At 34.4% G+C, this 23,721-nt stretch overlaps 2 protein-coding genes across 3 annotated transcripts; both read left to right on the top strand.

Moving 5' to 3' along the window:
* Positions 1-159: 159 nt before the first annotated feature.
* On the top strand, positions 160-1,933 carry LOC126693939 (uncharacterized). Of its 2 annotated transcripts, XR_007645575.1 has the most exons (3): positions 160-1,023; positions 1,103-1,328; positions 1,433-1,933. XR_007645575.1 is itself a non-coding variant. In XM_050389992.1 (2 exons), exons 1-2 carry the CDS (start codon positions 529-531, stop codon positions 1,253-1,255), a joined length of 648 nt encoding a protein of 215 aa, XP_050245949.1. In that variant the 5' UTR covers positions 160-528; the 3' UTR covers positions 1,256-1,332. The 2 variants fall into 2 exon arrangements, 1 of the variants encoding a protein (XP_050245949.1); XM_050389992.1 differs by lacking the exon at positions 1,433-1,933 and having other exon boundaries at positions 1,103-1,332.
* Positions 1,934-2,204: 271 nt separating this feature from the next.
* On the top strand, positions 2,205-3,662 carry LOC126693938 (uncharacterized). The gene is made up of 2 exons (XM_050389991.1): positions 2,205-2,515; positions 3,078-3,662. Exons 1-2 carry the CDS (start codon positions 2,240-2,242, stop codon positions 3,615-3,617), a joined length of 816 nt encoding a protein of 271 aa, XP_050245948.1. The 5' UTR covers positions 2,205-2,239; the 3' UTR covers positions 3,618-3,662.
* Positions 3,663-23,721: the final 20,059 nt, after the last annotated feature.

Raw genomic sequence — 23,721 nt, 5'->3', positions numbered from 1 at the left:
GCTTTTCTGATTGCAGGTTATTTATCAATTTTTTTAATTATCCATTGTTTATGAAACTGTGTATTTATGGGTGATGCATATATCAATTTTGGGGCTTTTCTGATTGCAAGTTATTCCCAATTGGTTTGTGGTCTGAATTTTTTTTAAAGTTCTTTTGGGGCTTGACTGGTTATGCATGATTGGTTTTTGCTGTGATTTTTATTAGAATTTGGTTAGTTGGGTTATGTGTAGAAATTTTGGGGCTTCACCCATGCTTGGTGTTATTATGTTCTTGCAGACCAATATGTGTGTGTTTAAACCTTCATTGAAGGTGCTTTGGGTATATAGGTGATTATAAATAGAATGTAATGTGATGGTATTGTGCTATATCAATGTGCAGTTATCAATGTGATGGTATTGTTATAGTGTAAATAGAATGCAATGTGATGGTTTGGATGTTATATGTTTGTGGCTGATTTTATTTATGGTGTAATCAATAGCATACTTGTTTACATACCTCTTAGACTACAATGTTTGTGATTTTGTTAGATGAAGAAAAAAACCAAAGCCGCAATTCTTGCCTCAGTTGCATCTGTCCTCCTTGTGGGGGTTGCATTGTTAAAGAAATTACGACGTAGACGTAGAGATCTGCCTAGGTCGCCTTATGTTAACCATGCCGCCGAGAGAGAGGAATACATAAATAGTGTTTTGCATGGAAGTGAGAGACATTGTGTGAATCAACTTAGGATGAAGCCTATAGCTTTCCACCACTTATGTCACACCCTCACTGAGGGGGAGCACGTACGTCCGACTGTTCACATGTCTGTTACGGAGCAAGTGTTCATTTTCTTGCACATTATTGGTCATAATGTGAGGTTTCGTGTAATGGGTAGTCGGATCTATAGATCAACTGAGACTGTTCATAGATACTTCAAGGTTGTCCTTAGGGGGGTCCTGAAATTATATAGAGCTCTAATAAGACTGCGTAGCGAAGATACACCTCCAGAGATAAGGAATAGCAGAAGGTTTTACCCATATTTTAAGGTAAATATTGCGACTTGTGTGTTTTTGTAAATTGTGAAGATTTATGTAATTTTAAACCATTATGTTTGTCGAAAATTAGGATTGTGTTGGAGCAATAGATGGTACACATGTTCGTGCATCTGTGCCACCTGAAATACAAGGAAGATTTCGTGGTCGCAAAGATGGAACCACGCAAAATGTGTTAGCTGCCATTAGTTTTGACTTAAAGTTCACTTATGTGTTGGCTGGATAGGAAGGCAGTGCACATGATTCACGTGTATTAAATGATGCATTTGCTAGGCCAGGGGGATTTTCAATTCCCAATGGTATTACACGATTACTTCACCCTTTTGGTTTGTTAGTTCAATAAATATTATGTGTTTTCCTAAACATAGTAGTGATTTGGTTTTTTTTTTTTTAATATATGTAGGTAAATTTTATCTTGGTGATGCTGGGTATGGTAATAAAAATGGAATATTGTCACCGTATCAGAGTGTACGATATCACTTGAAAGAGTTTAGTGATCGTCCTCCTGAGAATGCGCAAGAATTGTTCAACCTCCGACACTCTTCATTGAGAACTACCATTGAGCGAGGGTTTGGAGTGGTGAAAAAACGTTTTCGAGTGTTGGATGCAGAACCATATTGGTCTTTCCCAACCCAAGTGAAAGTAGTGTTAGCGTGTTGTGTGGTTCATAATCACATTATGGGGGTTGAACCAAATGACCATATTATGGAAGATGCAATGAACCAAGTAGAGCTTAGTGACCACCAACAAGAAACACAATCCCGTCGGGAGTCCGTCGAAGATAGTAGATCATGGAATGCTAAGAGAGATGAGATATGCCAAGCCATGTGGTCTGATTATATTAGGAGTGGAGAGTAGTACTATATTTAGATTTTTATGATTGTAATGTGTTTTTTCTTTTTGTTTTTTTTAAAGGCAATGTATGTAATATAGACTTTTGGTGATGTAATGAAAAAGTATTTTTAGCATTACATTGTTATTTGATGGTATTACATTGTTATTTGATGGTATTACATTGTCATTTCCATAGTTAGCATGTTCCATTCTGTTGTGCACATTCATAAACGTGGTTGTATGTGTGTTTGATTTGTTATTCATGTTCCGAGTGTAATTACTAAATGCTACTCTCACTATACTATTTTCATATGTAGTAATGTCAAAGGATAAGGAAAAAGTTAGCGGCAGCAAGCAATTTAGGTGGCTGCCACCTATGCATGAGATGATGCTAAAGATACTAACAGAGGAGGCTGGAAAGGGCAATAAGCCCTCTAATACTTTTAGGGCCGGTTCCTTTGCTCTTGTAGCGAAGGAGATAACGGCCCATTTCGGGGTTGAGTGCCACCCTGTATTTGTGGAGAACCGGATGCGGACTCTAAGGTCCATGTGGGCAACTATTCAAGAGCTTAGAAAGAAGAGTGGATTCGGTTGGGACGAAAATCTGAAAATGATAACTTGTGACGCTAAAACATACCAAGAAGAAGTTATGGTATGGCTTCCAACTATATTTTCTTAATATAGATAATAATATATGTTTTTGCCTTTTATATGAAATTTATAGTGTCATTCTTTTTAGGATTCCATTGCTTTTATAAGGTTTTCCAAACATAACTTTCATGTCACCTTACCTATGTATTATATCTATACATATCTATGCGTTTTCATCTATCTATATGTGTATATGTGTCTGAGCTACAATTTTATTTGGTTCTCGGTTTGGTTGCTAATAAAATGTTGGGAAAGTAAAGAAAAGATTGATACTTTCTTTTTAAGGTGATTCTTTTAATGTTGTGCTTGCTGTTCTATTTTTTTTTTCTTTTTTTTTTTTTAATTGGGCTCTCTTAGCAGTGAAGTGTGCATAATAGTAGCATAATGTATTGACTTGTTTCATCCTTATTTGAGAGTTTTTTTGCATTACTTGTTTGATTACTGAGAAAATGTAGGAAAAAGTATGGAGTATTTGCTTTAATTGTTATTGCATAGTCTTTTATATTGAATTTATGAGTGAAGTTATTATTGCATTATTGTATACGTTCTTTTCTCCCTTACAGGCACATCGGAAGCATGCCGAGTATCTGAACAAAAAAATTGAGTTTTACGATGAATTAGCGATTGTGGTGGGGAAGGACACAGCCACAGGTGCCTTTACTAAGTCCGGAGTGGATATCGAAAATAAGCCAGATAATGGGGATAATGGGGATAGTGCAGAGTTTGTGGCAGATAATGTGGATGAATGTGTGGTTGAAAAGGGGAAGAACGCAAATGAATCATCCACCACTGGGTCGGGAATTTCCAAGTCCCGCAAAAGAGGGCGTGCAGCTTCTAATGCTGATGATAGTGTGCTGACTGATCTGTCTGATCAGCTGAAGGAAATAGCTGTCGCTCTGAAAGAAATTAATCGGGGCCCGGTAGATTACACAACTTTGTATAATGAGGTAATGGCTATGATGGCGGATGGATATAGCGAAGATATGCTCGCTACTGCCTTCGACCATCTTTGTGAGAATGAGAAGACGGCACGTGGATTTTTAGCCAAGAATGCTAGGTTGAGGAAGCTGTGGTTAGATGGTTATTTTTTCTCACAAATTTGATTTGCTTATTTCATGTTGACTGTGATGGTAGATTTACGAATTAACTTTTGTTGTAGTATTAATATTGACCTATCAATGTATTATATATGTACTCCTTTGTATTATTGGGACGATACAATTGCCCAAATTATGTATTTGTACTGTTCAGATACCACAAATAGGTATCATTTTTGTATGCCATTGAGGTGTAATGCCAATGGTGAACGATTGATGTGGCTGTTTTTATATAAATATTATGGGTATATTCGAATGATTATGTTTGATGTTGAACCAAATGACCATAATTTTTGTATTGTTACAGATATGTATAGGGAATGCAGGTTCTTGAATTTTATCTATAAGAGCAAAATATAGCATTGATCTTCTCCAATTCCTCCAAAACTTCATTCAAGGATGGACGATTTTTTAGGGCCAGATTCTAGATCATTTTCCGTAAAGTATTTTCCGAACCAAACATGGGAAAACGTTTTCCGTAAAGTATTTTCCGTAAAATATTTGGACGAACCAAACACCGGAATTAATTTTCCGTAAAACGATTTCCGTAAAATATTTGGACGAATCAAACACCGGAATTGATTTTCCGTAAAACGATTTCCGAGACAGCCAAACACCCGAATACATTTTCCTTTTCCGGAAATTAGCATTTCCGGAAAATATGTATTTTCCGGAAAACGTTTTCCAGCAACCAAACACAGCCTAAGTTTAGTTTTTTTTTAATATCAAAATAAAGTTAAACAACTAAATATTAACTTGCTTAAACCCATAAATTTTTATTCTTTCTTATTTATTTTTCCCTTAATTACCCACTACATTAATTATTGAGTTTGTGGGAAACATTAGCTATCTACAACGGGGGAGAATTTAGCCTTTTGCCCCTATTTGGCAATATGCCCCCGTTTTCAAACTATAGAGACGCGCCCCTGTTTTGATACTCGATTACCTTAAAATCGAATTTCATTAAATACTCGATTTGTAGAAAATCGAGTTATGATTGATCAAACTTAAAAAAAAAAAAAAAAAAAAAAAAAAAAAAAAAAAAAAAATTGTATGGAACTCGAGTTCCCAGAAATTGAGTTCCATGCAAAAAAAATTTTAGTGTGCTCGCCCCATACAAGGTTAAGGGAGCCCTATAGTGGCATTTTTGAGCCGTATAGTGGCGTTTTTAAGCCCTATTGTAGCGTTTTTCTGCAAATTTTTTTTAGTAAGTATAATCACCCCATACTAGGGAGCCCTATAGTGGCGTTTTTAAGCCCTATAGCAACGTTTTAAAGCCCTATAGCGGCGTTTTCCTGCAAATTTCTTTTCTAAGTGTGATTGTCCCATGGCAGCTTAAGGGAGCCCTATAATGGCGTTTTTTTTAGCCCTATAGTGGTGTTTTAAAACCCTATAGTAGCGTTTTGGAACTCCATCACCATAAAATCGAGTTCTATGCATTTTTTTTTTTTTTTTTAAGTTTGATCGGGCATAACTCGATTTTAAAACAATCGATTTTTTCATTGAAACTCGATTTTAAGGTAATCAAGTTTCGAAATAGGGACACGCACCTATATAGTTTGCAAACAGGAACATATTGCCAAATATTTTGCCAAATAGGGGCAAAAGGCTAGATTCTCCCTGCAACGGGTGCAAAATGCAATACACATCCCAATAAAATAATCAAACAAATAGCTAAAATCTCTTGATCAATCAGGTGGTAGAATTAGATGGGACAAGTCCTGTGGCTGAAGATATTGGGCGCCAGCGGATTGCTTGGATGATTTAGCATATGCAATAATGTATGAGACAACCAAGATAGTAGAATAAAAAAGTAATAAATTTGTTTAAATATCTCCCCCATTTAATACCCTACCTACCCCCACAACTCATTCTATACATTTTTGCTTCTCTCTTTTAACTCTTTCAAGTTCAAAATCCTCTTGAAGAAGAAGACTCGTTGCCTCGTTCTTGATTTCGAAAGCAGATAAGTATGTATTTAACTTGTTTTCTCTTTCGTTTTCTCTCTGTCTCACACACAAGCACTCTCTCACATCACCCACATACCTCAAAACGTCCTTTTTTTTTTTTTTTTTTTTTAAATTTCGGCCTAAATTGGCCGGTTTTGCATCGATATCAGTGTGTTTCGACGGTGTCACCCGATATGGCCTGAGTCGGCGCAAATTAGCCCAATTTGGCGTGAATTGGCTTGAGTCTGAGCTGAGTCAATGCGAGTCAAAAAAAAAAAAAAATAGACACGGCAACAACGTGTAGACAGCGGTGTCGGGCCGCGTCGGACACGAGTGCGGCGGCCGTTTTGCTGCGTCCGTGCATCCTAGTTCATAATGTTAGTCAACTTAAGGGTCCGTTTGGATACCACTTATTTTGCTGAAAACTGAAAACACTATAACAAAATAATTTTTAAATGTATGAATAGTGCCGTGAAATTCAATTTTAATTTTTTTTTCTGAATAAAGTGATTGCGGGTCCCGTGAATAGTGCACAGGACCCAATGAACAGTGCATAGTGTCTCCTAAACCGTGCTTGAATAGTGCATAGTGCATGGGATCCCGTGTAATCCACGTGCATAAAAAAATAAATAAATAAAGGGAAGATGCAAACACATAGACGCCCCTCACAAAACGCAATCCAAACGCTCATTTAGATGAAAAGGTAGCGTCTTGCGTCTGCGTTTTCTTCTCTTTTTTTTTTAGATGTGCATTTTGTGGCTGTGGTGTATTTCTAATGGTTTTCGTGCACTATTTACAGGATCTACAAACTTTTTTTTTAATAAAACTTTCATTAAAAATGGGTCTCACAATACTATTCACATATTTAAAAATTATTTTGTTACAGTGTTTTCAGTTTTCAATTTTTAGCAAAATAAACGGTATTTAAACATACCCATAGTAGATAGTTTTTCCATGATAATATGGCCGCCAAGGAAGAAGTCAAAGATTAACTATTAGTATCTAAAATTATATATTTATTAAATAAAAAGTTTAAAATCATTATTTTTTCCATGAGGCTGCCAAGAAGAAGCCAAAGACTCAAGCGTCTCTTTAAGATATTTTCTTTTTCTTTTTTTCACAGAATAAAGTTAAGATAAAAATTAGATAATATTTGTAAGAAACAAACCACCTGCCCCTCGAAACAAACACACACACATTATGATCTTTACCTTGCCATTCATAATTTTTGAGGTGGTTAAAGAATCCGTTATAAGGATTTGCTGATCCTTTCATTTTCATTTCTTAAAAAAAAAAAAAAAAAAAAAAAAAAAAAAAAAAAAAAAAAAAAAAAAAACACCCTCCAATGAGGGTGAAAAGTCATGACTTTTGCTTGTAATGAATGTCAAAGTTTAAGAAAATCTAGGTAAATTTTGTATCTAAAATTGCTCAAAGAAATGTTGACTGAAAAAGCTCACCAGAGCAAAGGTTGAGCTTGCTCAATCAAGATGTGAAGGTCACAAAGGCTGGTCCTAGACATTTTGGGATCTAAGGTGAGAACTAAAAATAAGGCATTTTTTTAATACTTATATGTATATTAATTAAATTAATGTTTATTTAATATTTTTATATTATAATATATTTCATTTAAAATATATTTTTCTTGCCTTTTGAGATGCAAATTGACTAATTAAATTTTTGTATTCAAGTTCTTCTAACATCTCCTTTTCAATAAATAATATAGCTAATCCACTTAATCTTTCTTGGGACTTAATTAAATTTTCTTCTTTTTTTCTTTTTTTAACTTTTTCGTATTCAAATGCATATTTTCTAGTAAACATTTCGAATCAAACAATATATTTATAAACACTAAAATAAAAAATAACTTTCAGGTGTAGAGCAAATGAGAAATAAAACCTGTTTTATATAAAAAAAAAAATATTGTTATAGTTTCACCGAACAATAACAAGTTTTTAGCAATCACAACCTACATAAATAAAGACTTATTCAATATATTACCACTAACTAAAATATATATATATATATATATATAAACACAAGATTAAAATTTAAAAAAAAAAATTAGGAACAGCCATAACAAAATTTAAGCATAACCATAACACAAGGCTTATTAATAAGACCCACTCACAAAAAAAAAACACAAAACAAATCCTATTACACCTATAACCCCCCCCCCCCCCCCCCAAAAAAAAAAATGAAGGCCCAAATGTGAAACGTCTAGCCAGCCATAACTCAAAATAAACAAAATAGGCCCAATCTTATTATCTTAACAAATAAAATGAAGAGAAAGCCAAGCCTTTATACCTGATACCTCAAAAGTCAAAACCTACAGAATTAATCAAAACGCATCTACAGCCAAAAAAAAAAAAAAGGCAATCGACAGTTCTAGTTCACTCCCCAGTCTCTATTCAGAGAATTAGAGTTTTTAGATCAGAATCATCAAATGTGATCGGATGATTTAGATCGGAGGAACCTTGAGCAGTTGAGCCAAGCAGCCAGCAACACTGGAGAGAATCAGAGAAAGAATAAGAGAAGCGGAGAGCAAGAGCCAAGAGAAAGAAGCAGAGGAAACAGTAAAAGTTTTAGGGATTTGAGTGAGGAAACAGAAAAAGTTTGAGGTTTTTGATTTGTGATTGTTTTGTGGTTAATCTCTTAGACTAGATTTGTAGTTTATTTTGTTGATTTTTGGTTTGTCTAGAGGATAATAATGTTATTTTTGGACAATTGATTTTGCTTAGAACCAATGTTTAACCAGATATACAAAAAAAATTTGTTTTTTGGTTAAAAGGATGTGCTGGATATTTTTAATTCACCTGAAACTAAAATTTTTTCCCCTACTACCCCTTCCTTTCTAAAATTTTGGGGTCCCCTTCCACTTAGGGGCTTTAGGCAATTGCCTAATTGGCCTAGTGGAAGGGCCGGCCCTGAAGGGCACTTAAGCGAGTGATGAAACCAGCTCAAGTGAAACAATAAATAAAGGTCCAAGAGTTAACTTGCTCCTCCATCGAGTGAGGTTGCATGTGTCAATATTGTATTTTGACTGCCCTTGTTTTCGTGAAATATCTCAATTTTAGTGTCTATTTGGGATTAGCTTATTTTGCTGAAATTAAAAACTTTTTATTAAAAATACTGTAGATAAAGGTAAAAGTTAGCTAAAATAGTACAGTGAGACCTATAAATAATACAAAAAAGTGCAGTAGGATCCATGAATAGTAGCAAAAATAAGCTGAATAGTAAAATAAGTTAGCAAAAATAATTTTTGCCACACTTAACCCAAACAACCCTATAATGCATTTCTTCAATTTTCCTCTGGAGTCCCTAGGAATTGATCCAATTAAGTAAATTTAAGCCAATTAGGAGGAAAAAATATCAAATTTTATTATTCAAAGGGTCAAACCAAAGCCTAGATGCTTGCTTATTCAACTTTGACTACGATCAATTGAGTTTGAATACATGCTCTGTTTGTTTCAACATTAACATTTTCTCGAAAATGGTTCATTTTCCAAAGAGCATTTTTTAGAAAACTATCTTATTTTCCAGTGTTTGATAACGACCTTGAAAATGCGCTTGAGAATGTTTTCTAGTGTTTGGTATGCAATTTTTTAAAAATATTTCTTGTATAATTTAAAACATGTATATTATGTAAACTAACTAATGTAATCATTATAAATAAAAACTAAGAATGAATTTGGTTTTCATACTAATTAATCTAAAATTTTGACAATAGATACAATCAAAATTAATTAGTTGTCAAATTTTCATGATCTCTACCACTCATCTTGCTCATATATATAGACAGTAATGTACGTACACACACACACACACACACATATCAACCATTTGTCTACTATGGTCAACCACAAGTCTTCAATATTACTCTAAATTAAGTATTTACATAATGTATTGCATAATATATCATCACTACATAGTATCTGTCAACAAAAAATGTATTTGCCAACAATTGCAATTCTCCTAAATAATTATCATTCATTATATAACAATATAATTAGTCCATGGTAAAGATTGTCCCATGTAAAAGCAATTTAGAGCAATATAGGTACTAAGTTTAAAATTTTCATCTTTTACTTCTTTCATTCTTTCTTTTTCTTCTTCTATTATTATTTTTTATTTATTTTTATTTTTTGCACTTTATGTACGAAATAGAAGTAACTTCTGCCTAGAATCCATCAAATTGAAAATTTCTTAGAGAAAAAAGAAAATCGAGCTTGAAACTCAAAGCAAAGAATTGGGATTTTGGTAGAGAGGAATGAAATAATTACCGCTGCAAATTTTGTTCTCCTTTGCAAGTCGGAACTATTGATCGATCAGTGAAGTAAAGAAAAATCTAATCAGAGAATAGTGTTACAGAGGGGAAGAGAAACATGAAGAAAAGAGAGAAGAGAGATCTATGGGAAGAGGAGAGACCAGAGTTAGTGACGATGAGGGTGTGAGGAGAGAAAAAGCAAAGGGAAGAGAGAAAAAGTGAGAAAACTTACCATGAGAGAGAAGGCCCCAAAAAATTATGTTTCCCACGGCTATAGACGAAAATAATATTTATAGGAGATGCAACACATGAGAGAGAGATTGTTTTCCAAAATTTTTTTTTGGAAAATAGCTTATAGAAAATAATCCTTATTTTTATTAGAGTTTTCCGTTGACCAAAGATAGTCTTCCATTGACCAGGTTTTTTTTGTACTACCAAACACTGGAAAATGTGGAAAACTATCTTTACAGAAGGTTTTCCAGCGAAACAAACAAAGCCATAGGTTTGTTTGGAATCTGCTTATTTTGCTGAAACTGAAAACATTTTGCTGAAAATACAGTAGATAAAGGTAAAGTTAGCTGAAATAGTATAGTAGAACTCATGAATAGTACCAAAAAGTGCAGTGGAGATCATGTATAATGGCAAAAATAAGTTGAATAGTTAAATAAGTTGGTAAAATTAATCATACCCAGCGGACACTATGTCTATAACTAAAGGTTAAGCAAGGTTGATAACATAAAGAAACACTAAATTCTATGATTTTATGATAAAATACAAGTTTTTGAGACACTTTGACCAAAGTTGACCACGATTGACTGAAGTTTGACAGAGATTTGAACAAAAATCAAATTTTCTAATTAGAGTAAATTTATGCTCGTATGAAAGATCATGAAATTTCCTTTGAAATGACTACTTATAAGCCCATGTCATAATTAAAACCTATGTAGCACGGATATGGAAACGATACTTAGTAAGACATGATACATAGTATTTCTTGAAAAACTAGGATACAATATGTAGTATGGTGATATAGTTTTTCTTGAAAAACTAAGATACGATACGTCGAGGATATGACAATTAATTAATTAATTAATTTTTATTTTTAGGTATATATATTTCATATTTGGAATAAGTTATATTTATTTTGGATTTAAAAAGTATGTAACAACAATAAAATGTTTGAAAATATATCTAAAACTAGTCGCTAACCCGTGCGATGCATGGGAATGCTACCAATTTTTTAAATTAAAAATAGATAAAAATTATATCCATAATAAAAGGACATCAAATATCATTACTGTCCCAAAAGATGAGCATCAACTATAGTAGAAACATTAACTCGTATTATTCATTCCAGCCATCACTTTTCTTTTCTTTTTTTGTGCAAAACTACTTACTCAAACAATTAAACTAAATATATGAGATTGTTTTTTGTCCATATCATCTCTGGAGCTCAAGCTCCTAAAGTGATAAGAAATGTTAAAGAGGAGAACACATTAGTCATTTTAACTGTGAAGGAAAAAAAATAGATCATTGGAACATTAAGAAAAACCTCCAAATGATGTGACATTAGAATTGTAACAGCCATCAAATAAAAACAAAATATACATTATGGGCATTCCTAGCCATTTTTCTCCTTCCAAATATCATTCCCATGTTTCTAGATATAAAAAAAATGACACAAAAGGAGTGTATATAATGGAAAGAATAAGTTCACCTACCACATCCAAAGGCACATAGTTGGCCATTAAATATTTTTATATTCAAGCAAACAAACAAATAGGGTTAATTGTAGAAATCCATCATAAACAAAGGGATACTATCACTTTGCACTCCAAAATATAAATAACTTTCCATTACCATCCCAATTGCACCTAAACTTGGAAATTCCACCCCATATTTTGAATGATGATTAAAATTAACGGTCACATGTAATTCACATGACAATAAAATAATTAATGATGATTCAGCTATATCTAAACCTTCAATATATTTTAACATCATATCTTTTGATATTTCAAGTGATGTCAAAGGCAGGACTCTACCAGGCAATGATCCAACAGTAGAAGTGCCAAAACCTCTATAGAGGCCAGGGATACCATCAGTCTTCAATATATGTTCAAATACTGAAATTCCTAGCATGCAAGAAAGACCGGAACTTTATAAAATAAAATAAAAACTTTGAAGTAGAGTTGTATCCTCAAATAACTAAATAGAAGAGTTTAATTCCTCTATGTTCCAATTTAAAACCAAATTGTGTATAAAAGCAAAAAAATTTCCTTTGTTCCAATATGTCTTTAGTACCAAAATCACAAATCCATTAAAACCAAACTGTGCATAGTAAATCTTAGAGATTGAAAGACAACTTTAAAGTGTTATACGTTATAGAAAGGGGAAAAAAATTGAAGAAAAATATAGCATTCACATACTAACTTCAGAATTAAAAAAAAAAAAAAAAAAAAAAAAAAAAAAAAAAAAAAACACACACACACACACACACACACACATAAAAACATGATTATTTGATAAAATACAAATTGTACATAGAAGCAATTAAAACAATGGAAATCTTGAGATGAAACAATTAAACCAAACATAAAACCAAGTTTGAGATAACCAAGAAACTTAAATATGTAACCATATTCCAATTTCAAATTCTTTCTAGAAACATATTACCAATAAATATGTAATAAATAGTACAAAATAAAGGAAAGACTGGTAAATACATGACTGTCTTTGTCTTGATGTTGTATTACCAAATAACCCAGATAACTAAATGTCAAATCCCTACCTGCAAAATAGTAAAAATCCAATTTTCAACCAACGTTCAAGAAACATTAATAGAAGAGAAATAGTGCATTGCAGAAAGTTTGAAGCAGTGCAGTGTAATGCAGATTTTAATGAAACAGTCCAGTGTTGATTTTTGTGAAACAGTGCAGTGCAGAGCAGATTTTAGTTGTAAATAGGTAACCCAAAATCAGTGTAAAACATGAAATACCAAGAATTAGTTGTAATAGAAGATACCATATGCAACCCAAAATCAGCGTCATTGTCAACATGGGTTTTTGGGTTTTAGTTGTAATAGAAGAGACCATATGCAACCCAAAATCAGTGTCATTGCCAACATGAATTACCAAGAATTAAAAAACTCGCCAAAAAATTAAGATTATCTAAATAGGTAGCCTATTGATATAAATCATGCTCTTAATTGCATATGGTCTCCCAATCAATTTAAACACTCTTCTACAATCTCCAAAAACTTGGGTCACATGGCCTACAAAAAATCTACCCCATCCAATTTTCTCACCCCTAATATCTTATTCTTTATTAGAGAGAAGTGTTTTAGTAAGAGGTAATTACCATAAAGCAATCAAACTAAAAAGAATTTGCAACCTCGATCCATGCTTAAAAATCCAAACTAAAAGAAACCTAAGAAATCCAAACTATTCTAAGTCTAAACTTAAAACAGTCAAAATATAAACCATGAAGAGCCGTATTTTTTCTACAAAAAAAAAAAAAAAAAAAAAAAAATTCATAGCTTTTCAATTTGATGTAAAGAACCTAAAATGAAATAAATTGCGATCCTCCATTTTTAAACTGCTTTTTGAGCTACTGTGCACTACATTAAATGGATCAAGATCCTCCATTTGCAAAACTAATATAACTGATTTAGTGATATATGCCAGATGTGTTTCTGTCATGTTCACTTACTTTTCTAACCAATGAATATTCATAATTGGGAGAAACCCAACATCAGAATCAGTGCAGAGAAATTATAATCAACATTAACATTCAAACTCTCTCATGTTCCTTCAATCAAACTATAAAAAACAGAATATTGATTTAAAACAGCAACCATATATTTGCTGTGTGTTTAGAAGAGAGCATACCGAAACAACCTTCAAGGATCCTTTGTTGTTTCTTGAAATAATCAGCTACCCAGTTTCCTTTTCCTACAATTAAATGCATAAGATGAATGAATGCATCAAAAATCATCAAATTTTGATTTTTTTACTTTCCAAAAGAGCTTAACATCAACTATGTCAAAGAATAAGAAATTGTTCAATGATATTAAAACTTCGTCCCATAAAAGAAGATTTAAAATAGCAACCATATATTTGCTGTGCGTTTAGAAGAAATTTAGCAATTTAGCATATACATATACTACCCTATTACTTGGATTACACACATATAAGAAATTTCAATAAAGATCCCAAGACAAAGGAACAGAATTGATAGTCTGTATAGGAATGAGTTTGCGGTTTAATTAAAATCACATGTTAAAGCTCATCTAATCTAATCACCAGCAAGCCCTTGGATTTTTACTCAAGTAGTTATGTACCTGATAAAGATTGAATTAAACCACAAAATATTTGAAGCCGCATCAAACTAAATTTATTGCATATTTGCATAGTTTATAGTTTATTGCATATTTCCACCTTAAATCGCCAGAACCTATATTAAAAAAAAAAAAAAAAAAAAAAAAAAAAAAAAAAAAAAACCTTTTAATGCCGGCAAACCAAAGGCCAACCATTTAGCCACAGCAATCGAAAACACCAAAGCAAATCACCCACAACCACAAAAAAAAATTCCATGAACAATTGAAGTGTAGAGAGAACAGTATATAGGAAGTAATAACTGGGCAGATAGATTTTCAATTGAAAAGCAAATCAGAATTTTTACCTCAACAAATATGGTTAAAAAATTCGAAAACCCAAACCAAACAAAACCCTAACTCATACATAGAGACAAAAATTTACAGAGTTATACCTCTTCGGTAGATATATGTTGGTTTGTGGGAATGGTGGGTATGGTAGGTTTTGATTCTTTGGATGCTCTATCATGGGTCTGAGGAAGGAGATCTCTGCGGTGGTTGGTGGTCTGCATTTTGGAGTAAGGAGAAGTGGTCTATGTTGTGGGTCTGAGGAAGGAAATCTCTGTTCTGAGGAAGGAGATCTCTGTTGGTTTGTGGGTATGGTGGGTTTTGATTGAGGAATCTGGGTATGGTGGGTATGGTGTCTTTGCCGTGGGTCTGAGGAAGGAAATCTGCCGTGGGTCTAAACGTTGGGTGAGTTGGTAGAGGAGGAGCTTTGGGTTGAGGGAGCTGGTAGAAGGAGCTTAAGGCCTAAATTTTGGAGAAAGAGAAGGTAGAGTATATATCGGGTTCGGGTTTTAGAAAAGCTCTAGCGTTTATGTTTTTTTTTTTTTTTAAAGTTTTTTTAAGTTTATTTTTTTGGCTTATGTTTTTTTTTTTTTTAATATTGTGCTGACGTGGAAAATTGTGGGAGCTTCAAAAGCTTCGGTTATATATATATATATATAGATTAATTTAAAGACAATAAAATATTGTTTAAAGTACAAACAAAATAGTTCAAATAAACTAGACACCTATAAAAAGCATTTAGATAAACATTATTCAACATCAAAATAGAACAACTGAATTAAATAAATAATTTTTTTCTTCCTGAGTGTGTAATTGACACGTTTTTGTCTGTGTCGGATACGTGTTTGACACCAATACGTTGGCAATTTTGCCATGTTCGTGCTTCGCAGGTTAAAACGAGTAAAATATCGTAAAAACATAAAATAAAAGAAAACTACCCAACACTACACAATTTTTAATATGTTGATCGTCATGATCAAAGGATGTCATATTGGTGCAAGGGGATGCCATCAGAAAGATAATGGGAAAATATCTAATTTGGTGAGCTCAGCTCATAAAAATTCCACTTGAATAAGGAGAACTCACAAAAATATAGAAAATGGGACTTTAGGCTAAAACATGATTAACTTTTTGTCTTCCCATGGCTGTAATTTTTCAAATTAAAATCGTTGAGAGTCAAAGCTAATATCTTTTGAAAATAGATGTCACAATTTTTTCAATGAAACCTTATTTAAGCCGATCCGAGGTTGGGAGGCCAAATACCATGTCCGAAAAAAAAAAATAAATAAAGGAAAATTTTCATTTTGTTCACAAAATCAACCTAAGATGCCTACTTTGCGCACAATTTGTTTTTGGGTGGTGAATAGCGTATATTGGATTCAAAAATCTTGTGACTTTTGAAACTATTTGTGTTCCTCTACATCCAGGTTCAAATGCATTGTCGGATCATCTCCGGATTGTTGAAATCGATTCCACAAAATTAGAAAAGATCATCTTTACAAGCTGACAGTTTGAACCACCCAACTTCCAACTTGAATAACTTTTTATTTGTTTATTTTTTAACCAAATTGAATAAAAATTTTATATTTAAAAAGTAGACATCGTAATCTTTCTAACAACACTAGAAACACATAAATTGGAGGTCTAGAAGGCCATTATACAAGTGCACAAAGTTGGTACTTCGAGAATAGAAAAACAGTTATTAATTAGAAGGGGAAATTGCATTTAACCCACCTGTGGTTTGGCCCATTTTAACAAAGCCCACCTACGGTTTAAAACTTATCACTTAACCCACTTGAGCTGCCCTCCATTAGACACCTGTTACCCAACTTTGCCCTCTCCGTTAGAAAATCTCCTTTACTGTATAAGCCAAAATTAGAACCCAAACAGAACTCCCAAAAAGAAGAACGAGCTATCTCCCTCTCTCTACCTCATAATCCCTAAAAATTCCCAAACCCATTATCCCTTTCTCTCTTTACTTCGATTGCAAAGTGAAATCTAAACATTTACTCTATTGATTGCGAGCAAGGAGGTGTACTGAAGCTTGGGTTTTCCTCTATATCAGGTATGAAATGACTTTGTAGGGCTTACCATTGTTGTGTTTGTTCTTTTTCAATGTGTAATGATTAATGAAGGTTACATGATTAAAGGTTTTTTGTCATAAAATAATTGGTTTTTTGTTAAATGATTTCTTGCTTTTATAGTTGACATTGATGACTGTGGTCCCTAGGAATATTTTAGGTAGATGCATCTTTAGGTTGTCTGTGGTCCCATGGAGACAAATTGTTTAGTTGGTTGTATTTCTTGTCTTCCCTGACCCCACGTTAAATGGTATTTTATGTTGTATGGAATTATTTTGCTTTTGTCAATGATTGGTGCTCTTTGTGCATGTGTTGGTTTTGTATTTGATTACTATTGTTTGCGCATGTGTTTTAACTTTTGCAAATGGAGATGAAATTTGTTTTGATTTTACTATTCACCATAGTCGGTATTTTGAGCAGAACCCTAGTTTAGAGTATGTAGGTGGTGAGGTATCTATAATGGGTAATGTTGATCCAGATTTACTAAGTCATTTTGAGATACAAGCCATTTGTGCTGACATTGGGGGACCTATTAACAATAGGATTTATTATTTAATACCTGGTGATAACTTAAAGGAAGGGTTAAGGTTAATTATTTTAGATGATGATGTGACCTACATGTGTGAACTACATGCTAAATGGCCAACAAATGAAATCACATTGTACGTAGAACCTGAAGTTCAACCAGTTGCTGTTGAAGAACATGTAGTTGAACCAGATCAACCAATTGCAATAGAAAGGCCATGGGAAATGAATGATTAAGATAATGGTACTACTTGTGAGGAGGTGGCTCCAGTAATGGGTGAACACACTGGGGGTAATGACAATATTCTCTCTCTTAAAACATCTGTGGTTAAGCAAAATGATGTTAGTGAATAACTTGTTGAGGGTTTAAGGGATGATAGTGTTGGTGGGGCTGTGATGACAATGCTGAGGGTGGACAACCAGGTTGTCGAGAAGTGCATGTGAATGGTAGTGTTGGGCAAAATGTGGATGACAATGCTACCCATGGACAAACTATTGGTAGTGAAGATGTTTATGTGGATGAACCTGATTGGCTAGATGAAGGGTATGAAGGACCAGATTATCATGATGACATATTTGGTGAATCATGTGCTCAGAACAATGAGGTGCCCAATATGAGAGAGCATCAAAGAGAGATTGAAAAGGTAAATGAGGGAGAGCATTTGAAGGAGTAGGTTAGAGATAAGGGGAAGAAACCAGAAGCTGTTGCCAGTGATAAAGCTCTTGATGATGATGACTGGGCTAAAAAAGCTCTTGATGATGATGACACTAGGAGCGTTAACAATTCTGAGGATGAGGATGAAAGGGTGAGATGTCGAGAGTTCATTGAGAAGACTGGCATAAGTAATCCTCAGTTATGCAAGGGTATGAAGTTTCCAAATGGGAAGGTCTTTAGGGTTGCCTTGAGGGAATATGCAGTGAAAAAGCCTGTGGACATTAAGTTCAAGCTTAATGAAAAGACCAAAGTTTCTGTCCACTGCAAGTGTGAATGTGGTTGGAAGGTATATGCATCACAAATTTCAAGGGAGTTAACCTTCTAAATAAAGACCATGGTTCCAAATTGTACATGTGGGAGGACATTCAGGCATAATCAGGCCACTTCTACATATGTGGCTAGGAAGTACTTTGATGATTTTAACAAAAACCTTGATTAGGCAATTTCTGGTGTGAAGCATTGAGTTATTTAGGATTTGTTTGTGGACTTGAGCATAAATCAAGTTTACAGAGCTAAGAGGAAAGCTAGAGAGTTCATACTAGGTGATGAGAGGTTGCAGAATTGGAAGCTTATGGACTATATTGAGATGATTAGAGTAACTGATGTGGGGAGTAAGGTGATTTTGTAGACTGAGATTACTGAACCTAACACACAACCCAAGTTCAAGAGGCTATATGTGAGATACAATGCACAAAAAGTTGGATTCTTGGGGGGGTGCAGGCCACTTGTAGGATTAGATGGTTGCCATTTGAAGGGAAAGTTTGGTGGACATATATTATCAACAATTGCAAGGGATGAGAATGACAATATTTTCCCTGTTGCATTAGCTGTAGTTGAGCAAGATCACAAGGATTCTTGGGGGTGATTTTTACAAATATTTGCAAATGATATTGGGAAGCCAGATGAGCTTAATTTGGTGTTCATTTTAGATAGACAGAAGGTAATACAATTCACTTGCTTTTTAAGATTTCTATTTGTTCTTAGTCATTACAATTTTGCTTTTTGAAAGTTCTGTTTTTGTCAGATAGGCAAATGTTGTTCATTTTTGTTCTTTGGATGTTGATTGATTTTGTGTATGATAACCAAGAATTGATCCCTACCATGGAGTTGTTGTTTCCAACAATTGAACATAGATTTTGTGTGAAGTATATTTACAACAACTTCAAGTTAAATTACAAGGGTTTAGAATTGAAGGTTGCATTATAAAGGTGTGCTCAGCAACAATGTTAGGGAGTTTGAGAAGAGAATGCAAGATTTGAAGGACCTGGACAAAGAAACATTGAGTACCTAGTAGACATCCAACCAACCGAATGGACCAAGTCACATTTCACTCCAAGGGCCATCTCAGATTGTAATGTGAACAATCTTAGTGAGTCATTTAATTCTATGATACTGGAAGTTAGGGATAAGCCTATCATTGCCATGCTAGAATGGATTAGGGTTAGTTTGATGACTAGAACGTATAGTAAGAGGATTGGGATTGAAAAGTTCACTAGTGACATATGTCCAAACATAGTGCAAAAGCTTGAGTAGTTGAAACTTGATTGTAAGTCATTTTTTACTGTTCGATCAGGTTGCTTTATATATGAGGTTGATAATAAGTATGACAAGCATGTGGTTAACCTTACAAGAAAGTGTTGTAGTTGTAGAGTTTGGGATTTGAAAGGAATCCCATGTAAACATGATGTTGCAACAATCTATAAAAATCTAGAGAGACTTGAGGATTATGTGCATTCATGCTATAGAAAGGACGCTTATGTGGCTGCATACAAGGAGATGATTACCCCACTGCGTAGCCAAGATGAATAGATTGAAACCAACCAACCTGCTCATGTTGCTCCAATTGTGTTCAAGCCTCTAAGCTAGCGACCCATGAAAAGGAAGAAAGATGCAAATGAGCCAAACAATCCATACAAAGTTTCTAGGTTAAGTAGACCTATAAAATGTGGGTTTTGCCATAAGGAGGGGCATAATTCAAGGGGGTGTAAGGCTAGAATAACTAGTGAGACACCATGGCAAAGGAGACATGGACCTGAGAGGAAAAGAAAATTTGTAAGTAGAGCAAGAAGGTGTTCACTATGACTATTTTATTACAAATCTATTTCTGATGTAAGGCAATTATTTTTGTAGGGACAAGAGGGACAAGGAGCAAGCATTAACCAACCAAGTTAGGGTTCAACTTCTAATCCTCAGCCAGCCAGCCGGTAAGACGGCTAGTAAGTTAGCCACCTAGGCAACCACCAAGGAAGTTTGCAAGACAATCACCTAGATCCGCAAAAAAGGCAGCCAACCAGGCAACCAATCAGCAAACAAGGCACTCACCCTGGACTAGTAAACAAGGCAGCCAACCAAGCAACCAACCAGCAAATAAGGAACCCACCTAGACTAGTAAATAAGGCAGCCAATTAGAAAACCAGTCAATGTGCTCAATTAATGAAACAACAAAATAAGTAGCCACCCATCCAAGCAATAAGTGGGGTAGCTAGCCAACCACCCATCAAGTAAGGCAGCCACTCAACCAGGCACAAAATTAGCCAACTATTCCCTTAGGTCAACAGCAAGTGAGCCAACAAGCAAGTCGGCCAGTCAACTAGCCACAAAAGCAACCAATGAGGTAGCCAACAGGCAAACCCTACACACAGCCAACTCAAACATCTACTTGAGCTTCAAGTAGACCACCACTATCAAGTAACCACAACTCAATGGTTCTCATGCAACCAGCCCATCTCACATGCTTCTAAGGAAACATGGGACACAAGAAAACCTCTATCTTTGGTATATACACAAACACCACCCTTTATACTTATATAAAACACTGGATTAGGGTTATCTTGACATGGAGTTGCTATATATTTTGTAGCCTCAAAGCGGGTTGGTTCCAAAAAGGGTACTTAGGACAAGTCATCTATTCCCATCTGGAAGAGGTGGATTAAGAGTTCAGACATTTGGTGCAATGTTCTCAATAGGGGACAATATGCAGGGCAAGGATAAGGATAAGGACAAGGGCAGTGGCAAGGGCAAGGTCTTTGGGAAATGAAGCTTGGAAAATGTGTTTCTAGTTGTATTACTTTTTTGTTATTGTGCATGTCTAATAGTGGCATGTCACCACTTTCTACTGTAAAGTTGTTTTGAGATTGTCTTAGTGGGGACAAAACCACCTATTATTTTTGTACTTTGGCACTGTTTAGCCATTAATATTAGGTGGAGTCCACTTGTTTCAAACAATGTTTTCTATATGTTATTATATATGTATGGAATGGTACTCTTTCTTTAAAACACACTTCTTTATGCTTCAAAATTTGATATAAACAGAATCTTTTGGGGTGCATAAACAAGAACACATTATATATTAGTTAGGCATTAGCAACAATGGTAAAAAAAACATACTCTATTCAAATAAACAACATTCCATAGTGCCAAATACATGGAATACACTTTCCAACAGTGATATTGACACAGCCCATTGCCAAAAGTGATATCAATACAACACATTACCAAAAGTGGTAGTACCCAAAATTAAACAAGAATTACAACAACTTTCCTTCAAGGCAGACTCAATAGCTTTGTTCCAAACTATCCCATCCTACCAAAAAAAAAAAAAAAAAAAAAAACCTATGACACAACAAGTGCAAATTTGTAGTTGTTTAACTTCTCTTTAGCTATCATTTCCCTCACCTTAGCTTTTTCTTCCCTTCGCTTGGCTACTTTTTCCCTTCCCCTTAATTTTTCTTCTATTGCACGAGTTAGCATTTCCCTTTCAGTAGCTACTTTTTCCCTATCACTAGCCTCATTTTCCTTTTCCTATGCAACTCTTGCCTGATTCTTGTACATGCTGATTCTTGCAAGGACAATGAGTGCAACTTCAGACCCATGCTTGCATGTTTTGCCATCCAACCACCTAAAGTATTTACAAGTAGGTTCATCATCCTACAAACAAAATCCAATTAAGGTTATTCATAAAGCCAACAAAACAGAAAACCAACAAAACCATAAGATAAACAAATCTAAAAACCAAATGTTACTCACCACATCATAATAGCAGCACCCATAAAACCTTCTCCCAAAATTGTTCAAGGTTAAAGCAGTCCGTAGCTGACAACAGTTAGTAGAACATGAATGGCGACTGGAACTCGAGTAATAACTTGAAGAAGACATGTTTAGATTTCACTTTGGCAATCGAAGTAAAGAGAGAAAGGGATAATGGGTTTGGGGATTTTAAGGGATTCTGAGGTAGAGAGAGGGAAAGAGCTCGTTCTTCTTTTTGGGGGTTCTATTTGGGTTCTAATTTTGGCTTATATAGTACATGGGATTTTCTAATGGAGAGGCCAGAGGTGGGTAACAGGTGTCTAACGGAGGGCAGCTCAAGTTGGTTAAGTGATAAGTTTTAAACCATAGGTGGGTTAAGTGCAATTTCCCCTAATTAGAAAGCTGGAAAGAGCAGCTTAATATTTTCACCCTTCTAGATGGGCTCAGATATAGTATGTGCCCTTGCCTTAGGATTTTGGAATCTCTCCTCTATAAATAAAATCCTCCTATTCCAGCTCCTATTCCAGCCTAATAGATGATTTGCTCCCCCCCCCCCCCCCCCAAAACTCTTTCTCCCTCACCTCTAACCACTCCTAAACACTCAAATCATCAAAATTCATCAAAAATTCATCAAAGTAACCTTTCTCACATAGGTATAATTCTTCCTCCTTTAAGTACTTGATTCTTAGTTTATATTTGCTATTTTCTTGATTATCTATCTTGTATTCAATTGGTTGGTTGAATATGTAATAACATGATCCCATGACCAACATAGTGATCCACACGCATCAAACTAGTTTGACATTTCTCTGATTTCCTAGTTGTAATAGCACAAAAATTTTGTGTTTGGATAATGGAATTCTTAAGATGTGAGAGAAATTCATACTTTATGACTTTTATTCCATGACTTTGATGTTGATACACATATTTTCATGACTAAACCCATGTTCATATGCTTAAATTGAACATGTGATGTGATGATCTTCATGCTTATATAATGGTGAGGAAGTCTAAAAAAAAACACACATGATACACTCTTTAATGGAATATAAACTAAAATGTTAGTTTCGGTAGTGAACCTTGAATTCATGAGGAGTTACCTAAAATCCATAAAGTGTTTTGGAATCCTCCAGAGAAAATAGAGAAAGCCTTTATTTTATATAAATTAAAAAATAATAGTTTGCCTACATTTGGAGGCTACATAACATATAAATACTGAAATGAAAAAAAAAAAAAAAAAAAAAAAAAACCCTAAGATGACTGGGAAAACGCCCAAAACCCTTATTCGTGCTAATCCTATGATTAGGTGGAAAAATATTAATTTTTTATTCCAAAAATAGAAAATTTGAGTTAAATGCAAAAACATAAACTACAGACATTAAGGGTTGTCACAAAACAAGCAAGATCTTCTTCTGACTATTGAGCAAAAAGTTATTAAAGAAACAATAAATTACTAAAAAAATGACATATTCATTTTTTCCAAGGCCTCAATGGAAGAATTCACCAAAAATAAAAGAGCACCTTTTTGTCGTACTCGAGTTTCGGCCCACGCTCAACATTGTTCCCACAACAGTTGAGAGTTTTTCACTTAGCAACACATGTTTGGTGCAAAATGCAAATAATGTGCGCACATGTGCAACACTAAGGTGAGGTGTGTACGAGTGAACTTCCTTAATTATGTTCATTTTTAGGAGTCGCTACCAATCATTGGAATTCTAAGGTGTGATTGGTCATCTAAGTCGGATTGATTGTATTTCCTAAATTAACTAAGAAAACTCTTGAGGCTCCTAGACTAAATAAGAAAAATGTCTCAAACTAGAAGACATGGATCCGGAAGCTCAGTTATGTGTTGGGAAGGTGTTAGGCATTCCACCACGCCTATCCAAA

The sequence above is a fragment of the Quercus robur genome, chromosome 8, assembly GCF_932294415.1.
Source record: "Quercus robur chromosome 8, dhQueRobu3.1, whole genome shotgun sequence".
Taxonomy (NCBI): Eukaryota; Viridiplantae; Streptophyta; class Magnoliopsida; order Fagales; family Fagaceae; genus Quercus; species Quercus robur.
The sequence above is the reverse complement of the archived record's forward strand: the minus strand, read 5'-3'. Positions and strand labels throughout refer to the sequence as shown.

What these genes read in the sequence shown, in the direction of transcription:
- LOC126693939 (XM_050389992.1), top strand. Translation starts at nt 529, where the DNA reads ATGAAGAAAAAAACCAAAGCCGCAATTCTTGCCTCAGTTGCATCTGTC. An exon ending in GGTTTTACCCATATTTTAAG is followed by an intron (nt 1,024 to 1,102) that starts GTAAATATTGCG and finishes GTCGAAAATTAG; the next exon opens with GATTGTGTTGGAGCAATAGA.
- LOC126693938 (XM_050389991.1), top strand. Translation starts at nt 2,240, where the DNA reads ATGCATGAGATGATGCTAAAGATACTAACAGAGGAGGCTGGAAAGGGC. An exon ending in CATACCAAGAAGAAGTTATG is followed by an intron (nt 2,516 to 3,077) that starts GTATGGCTTCCA and finishes TCTCCCTTACAG; the next exon opens with GCACATCGGAAGCATGCCGA.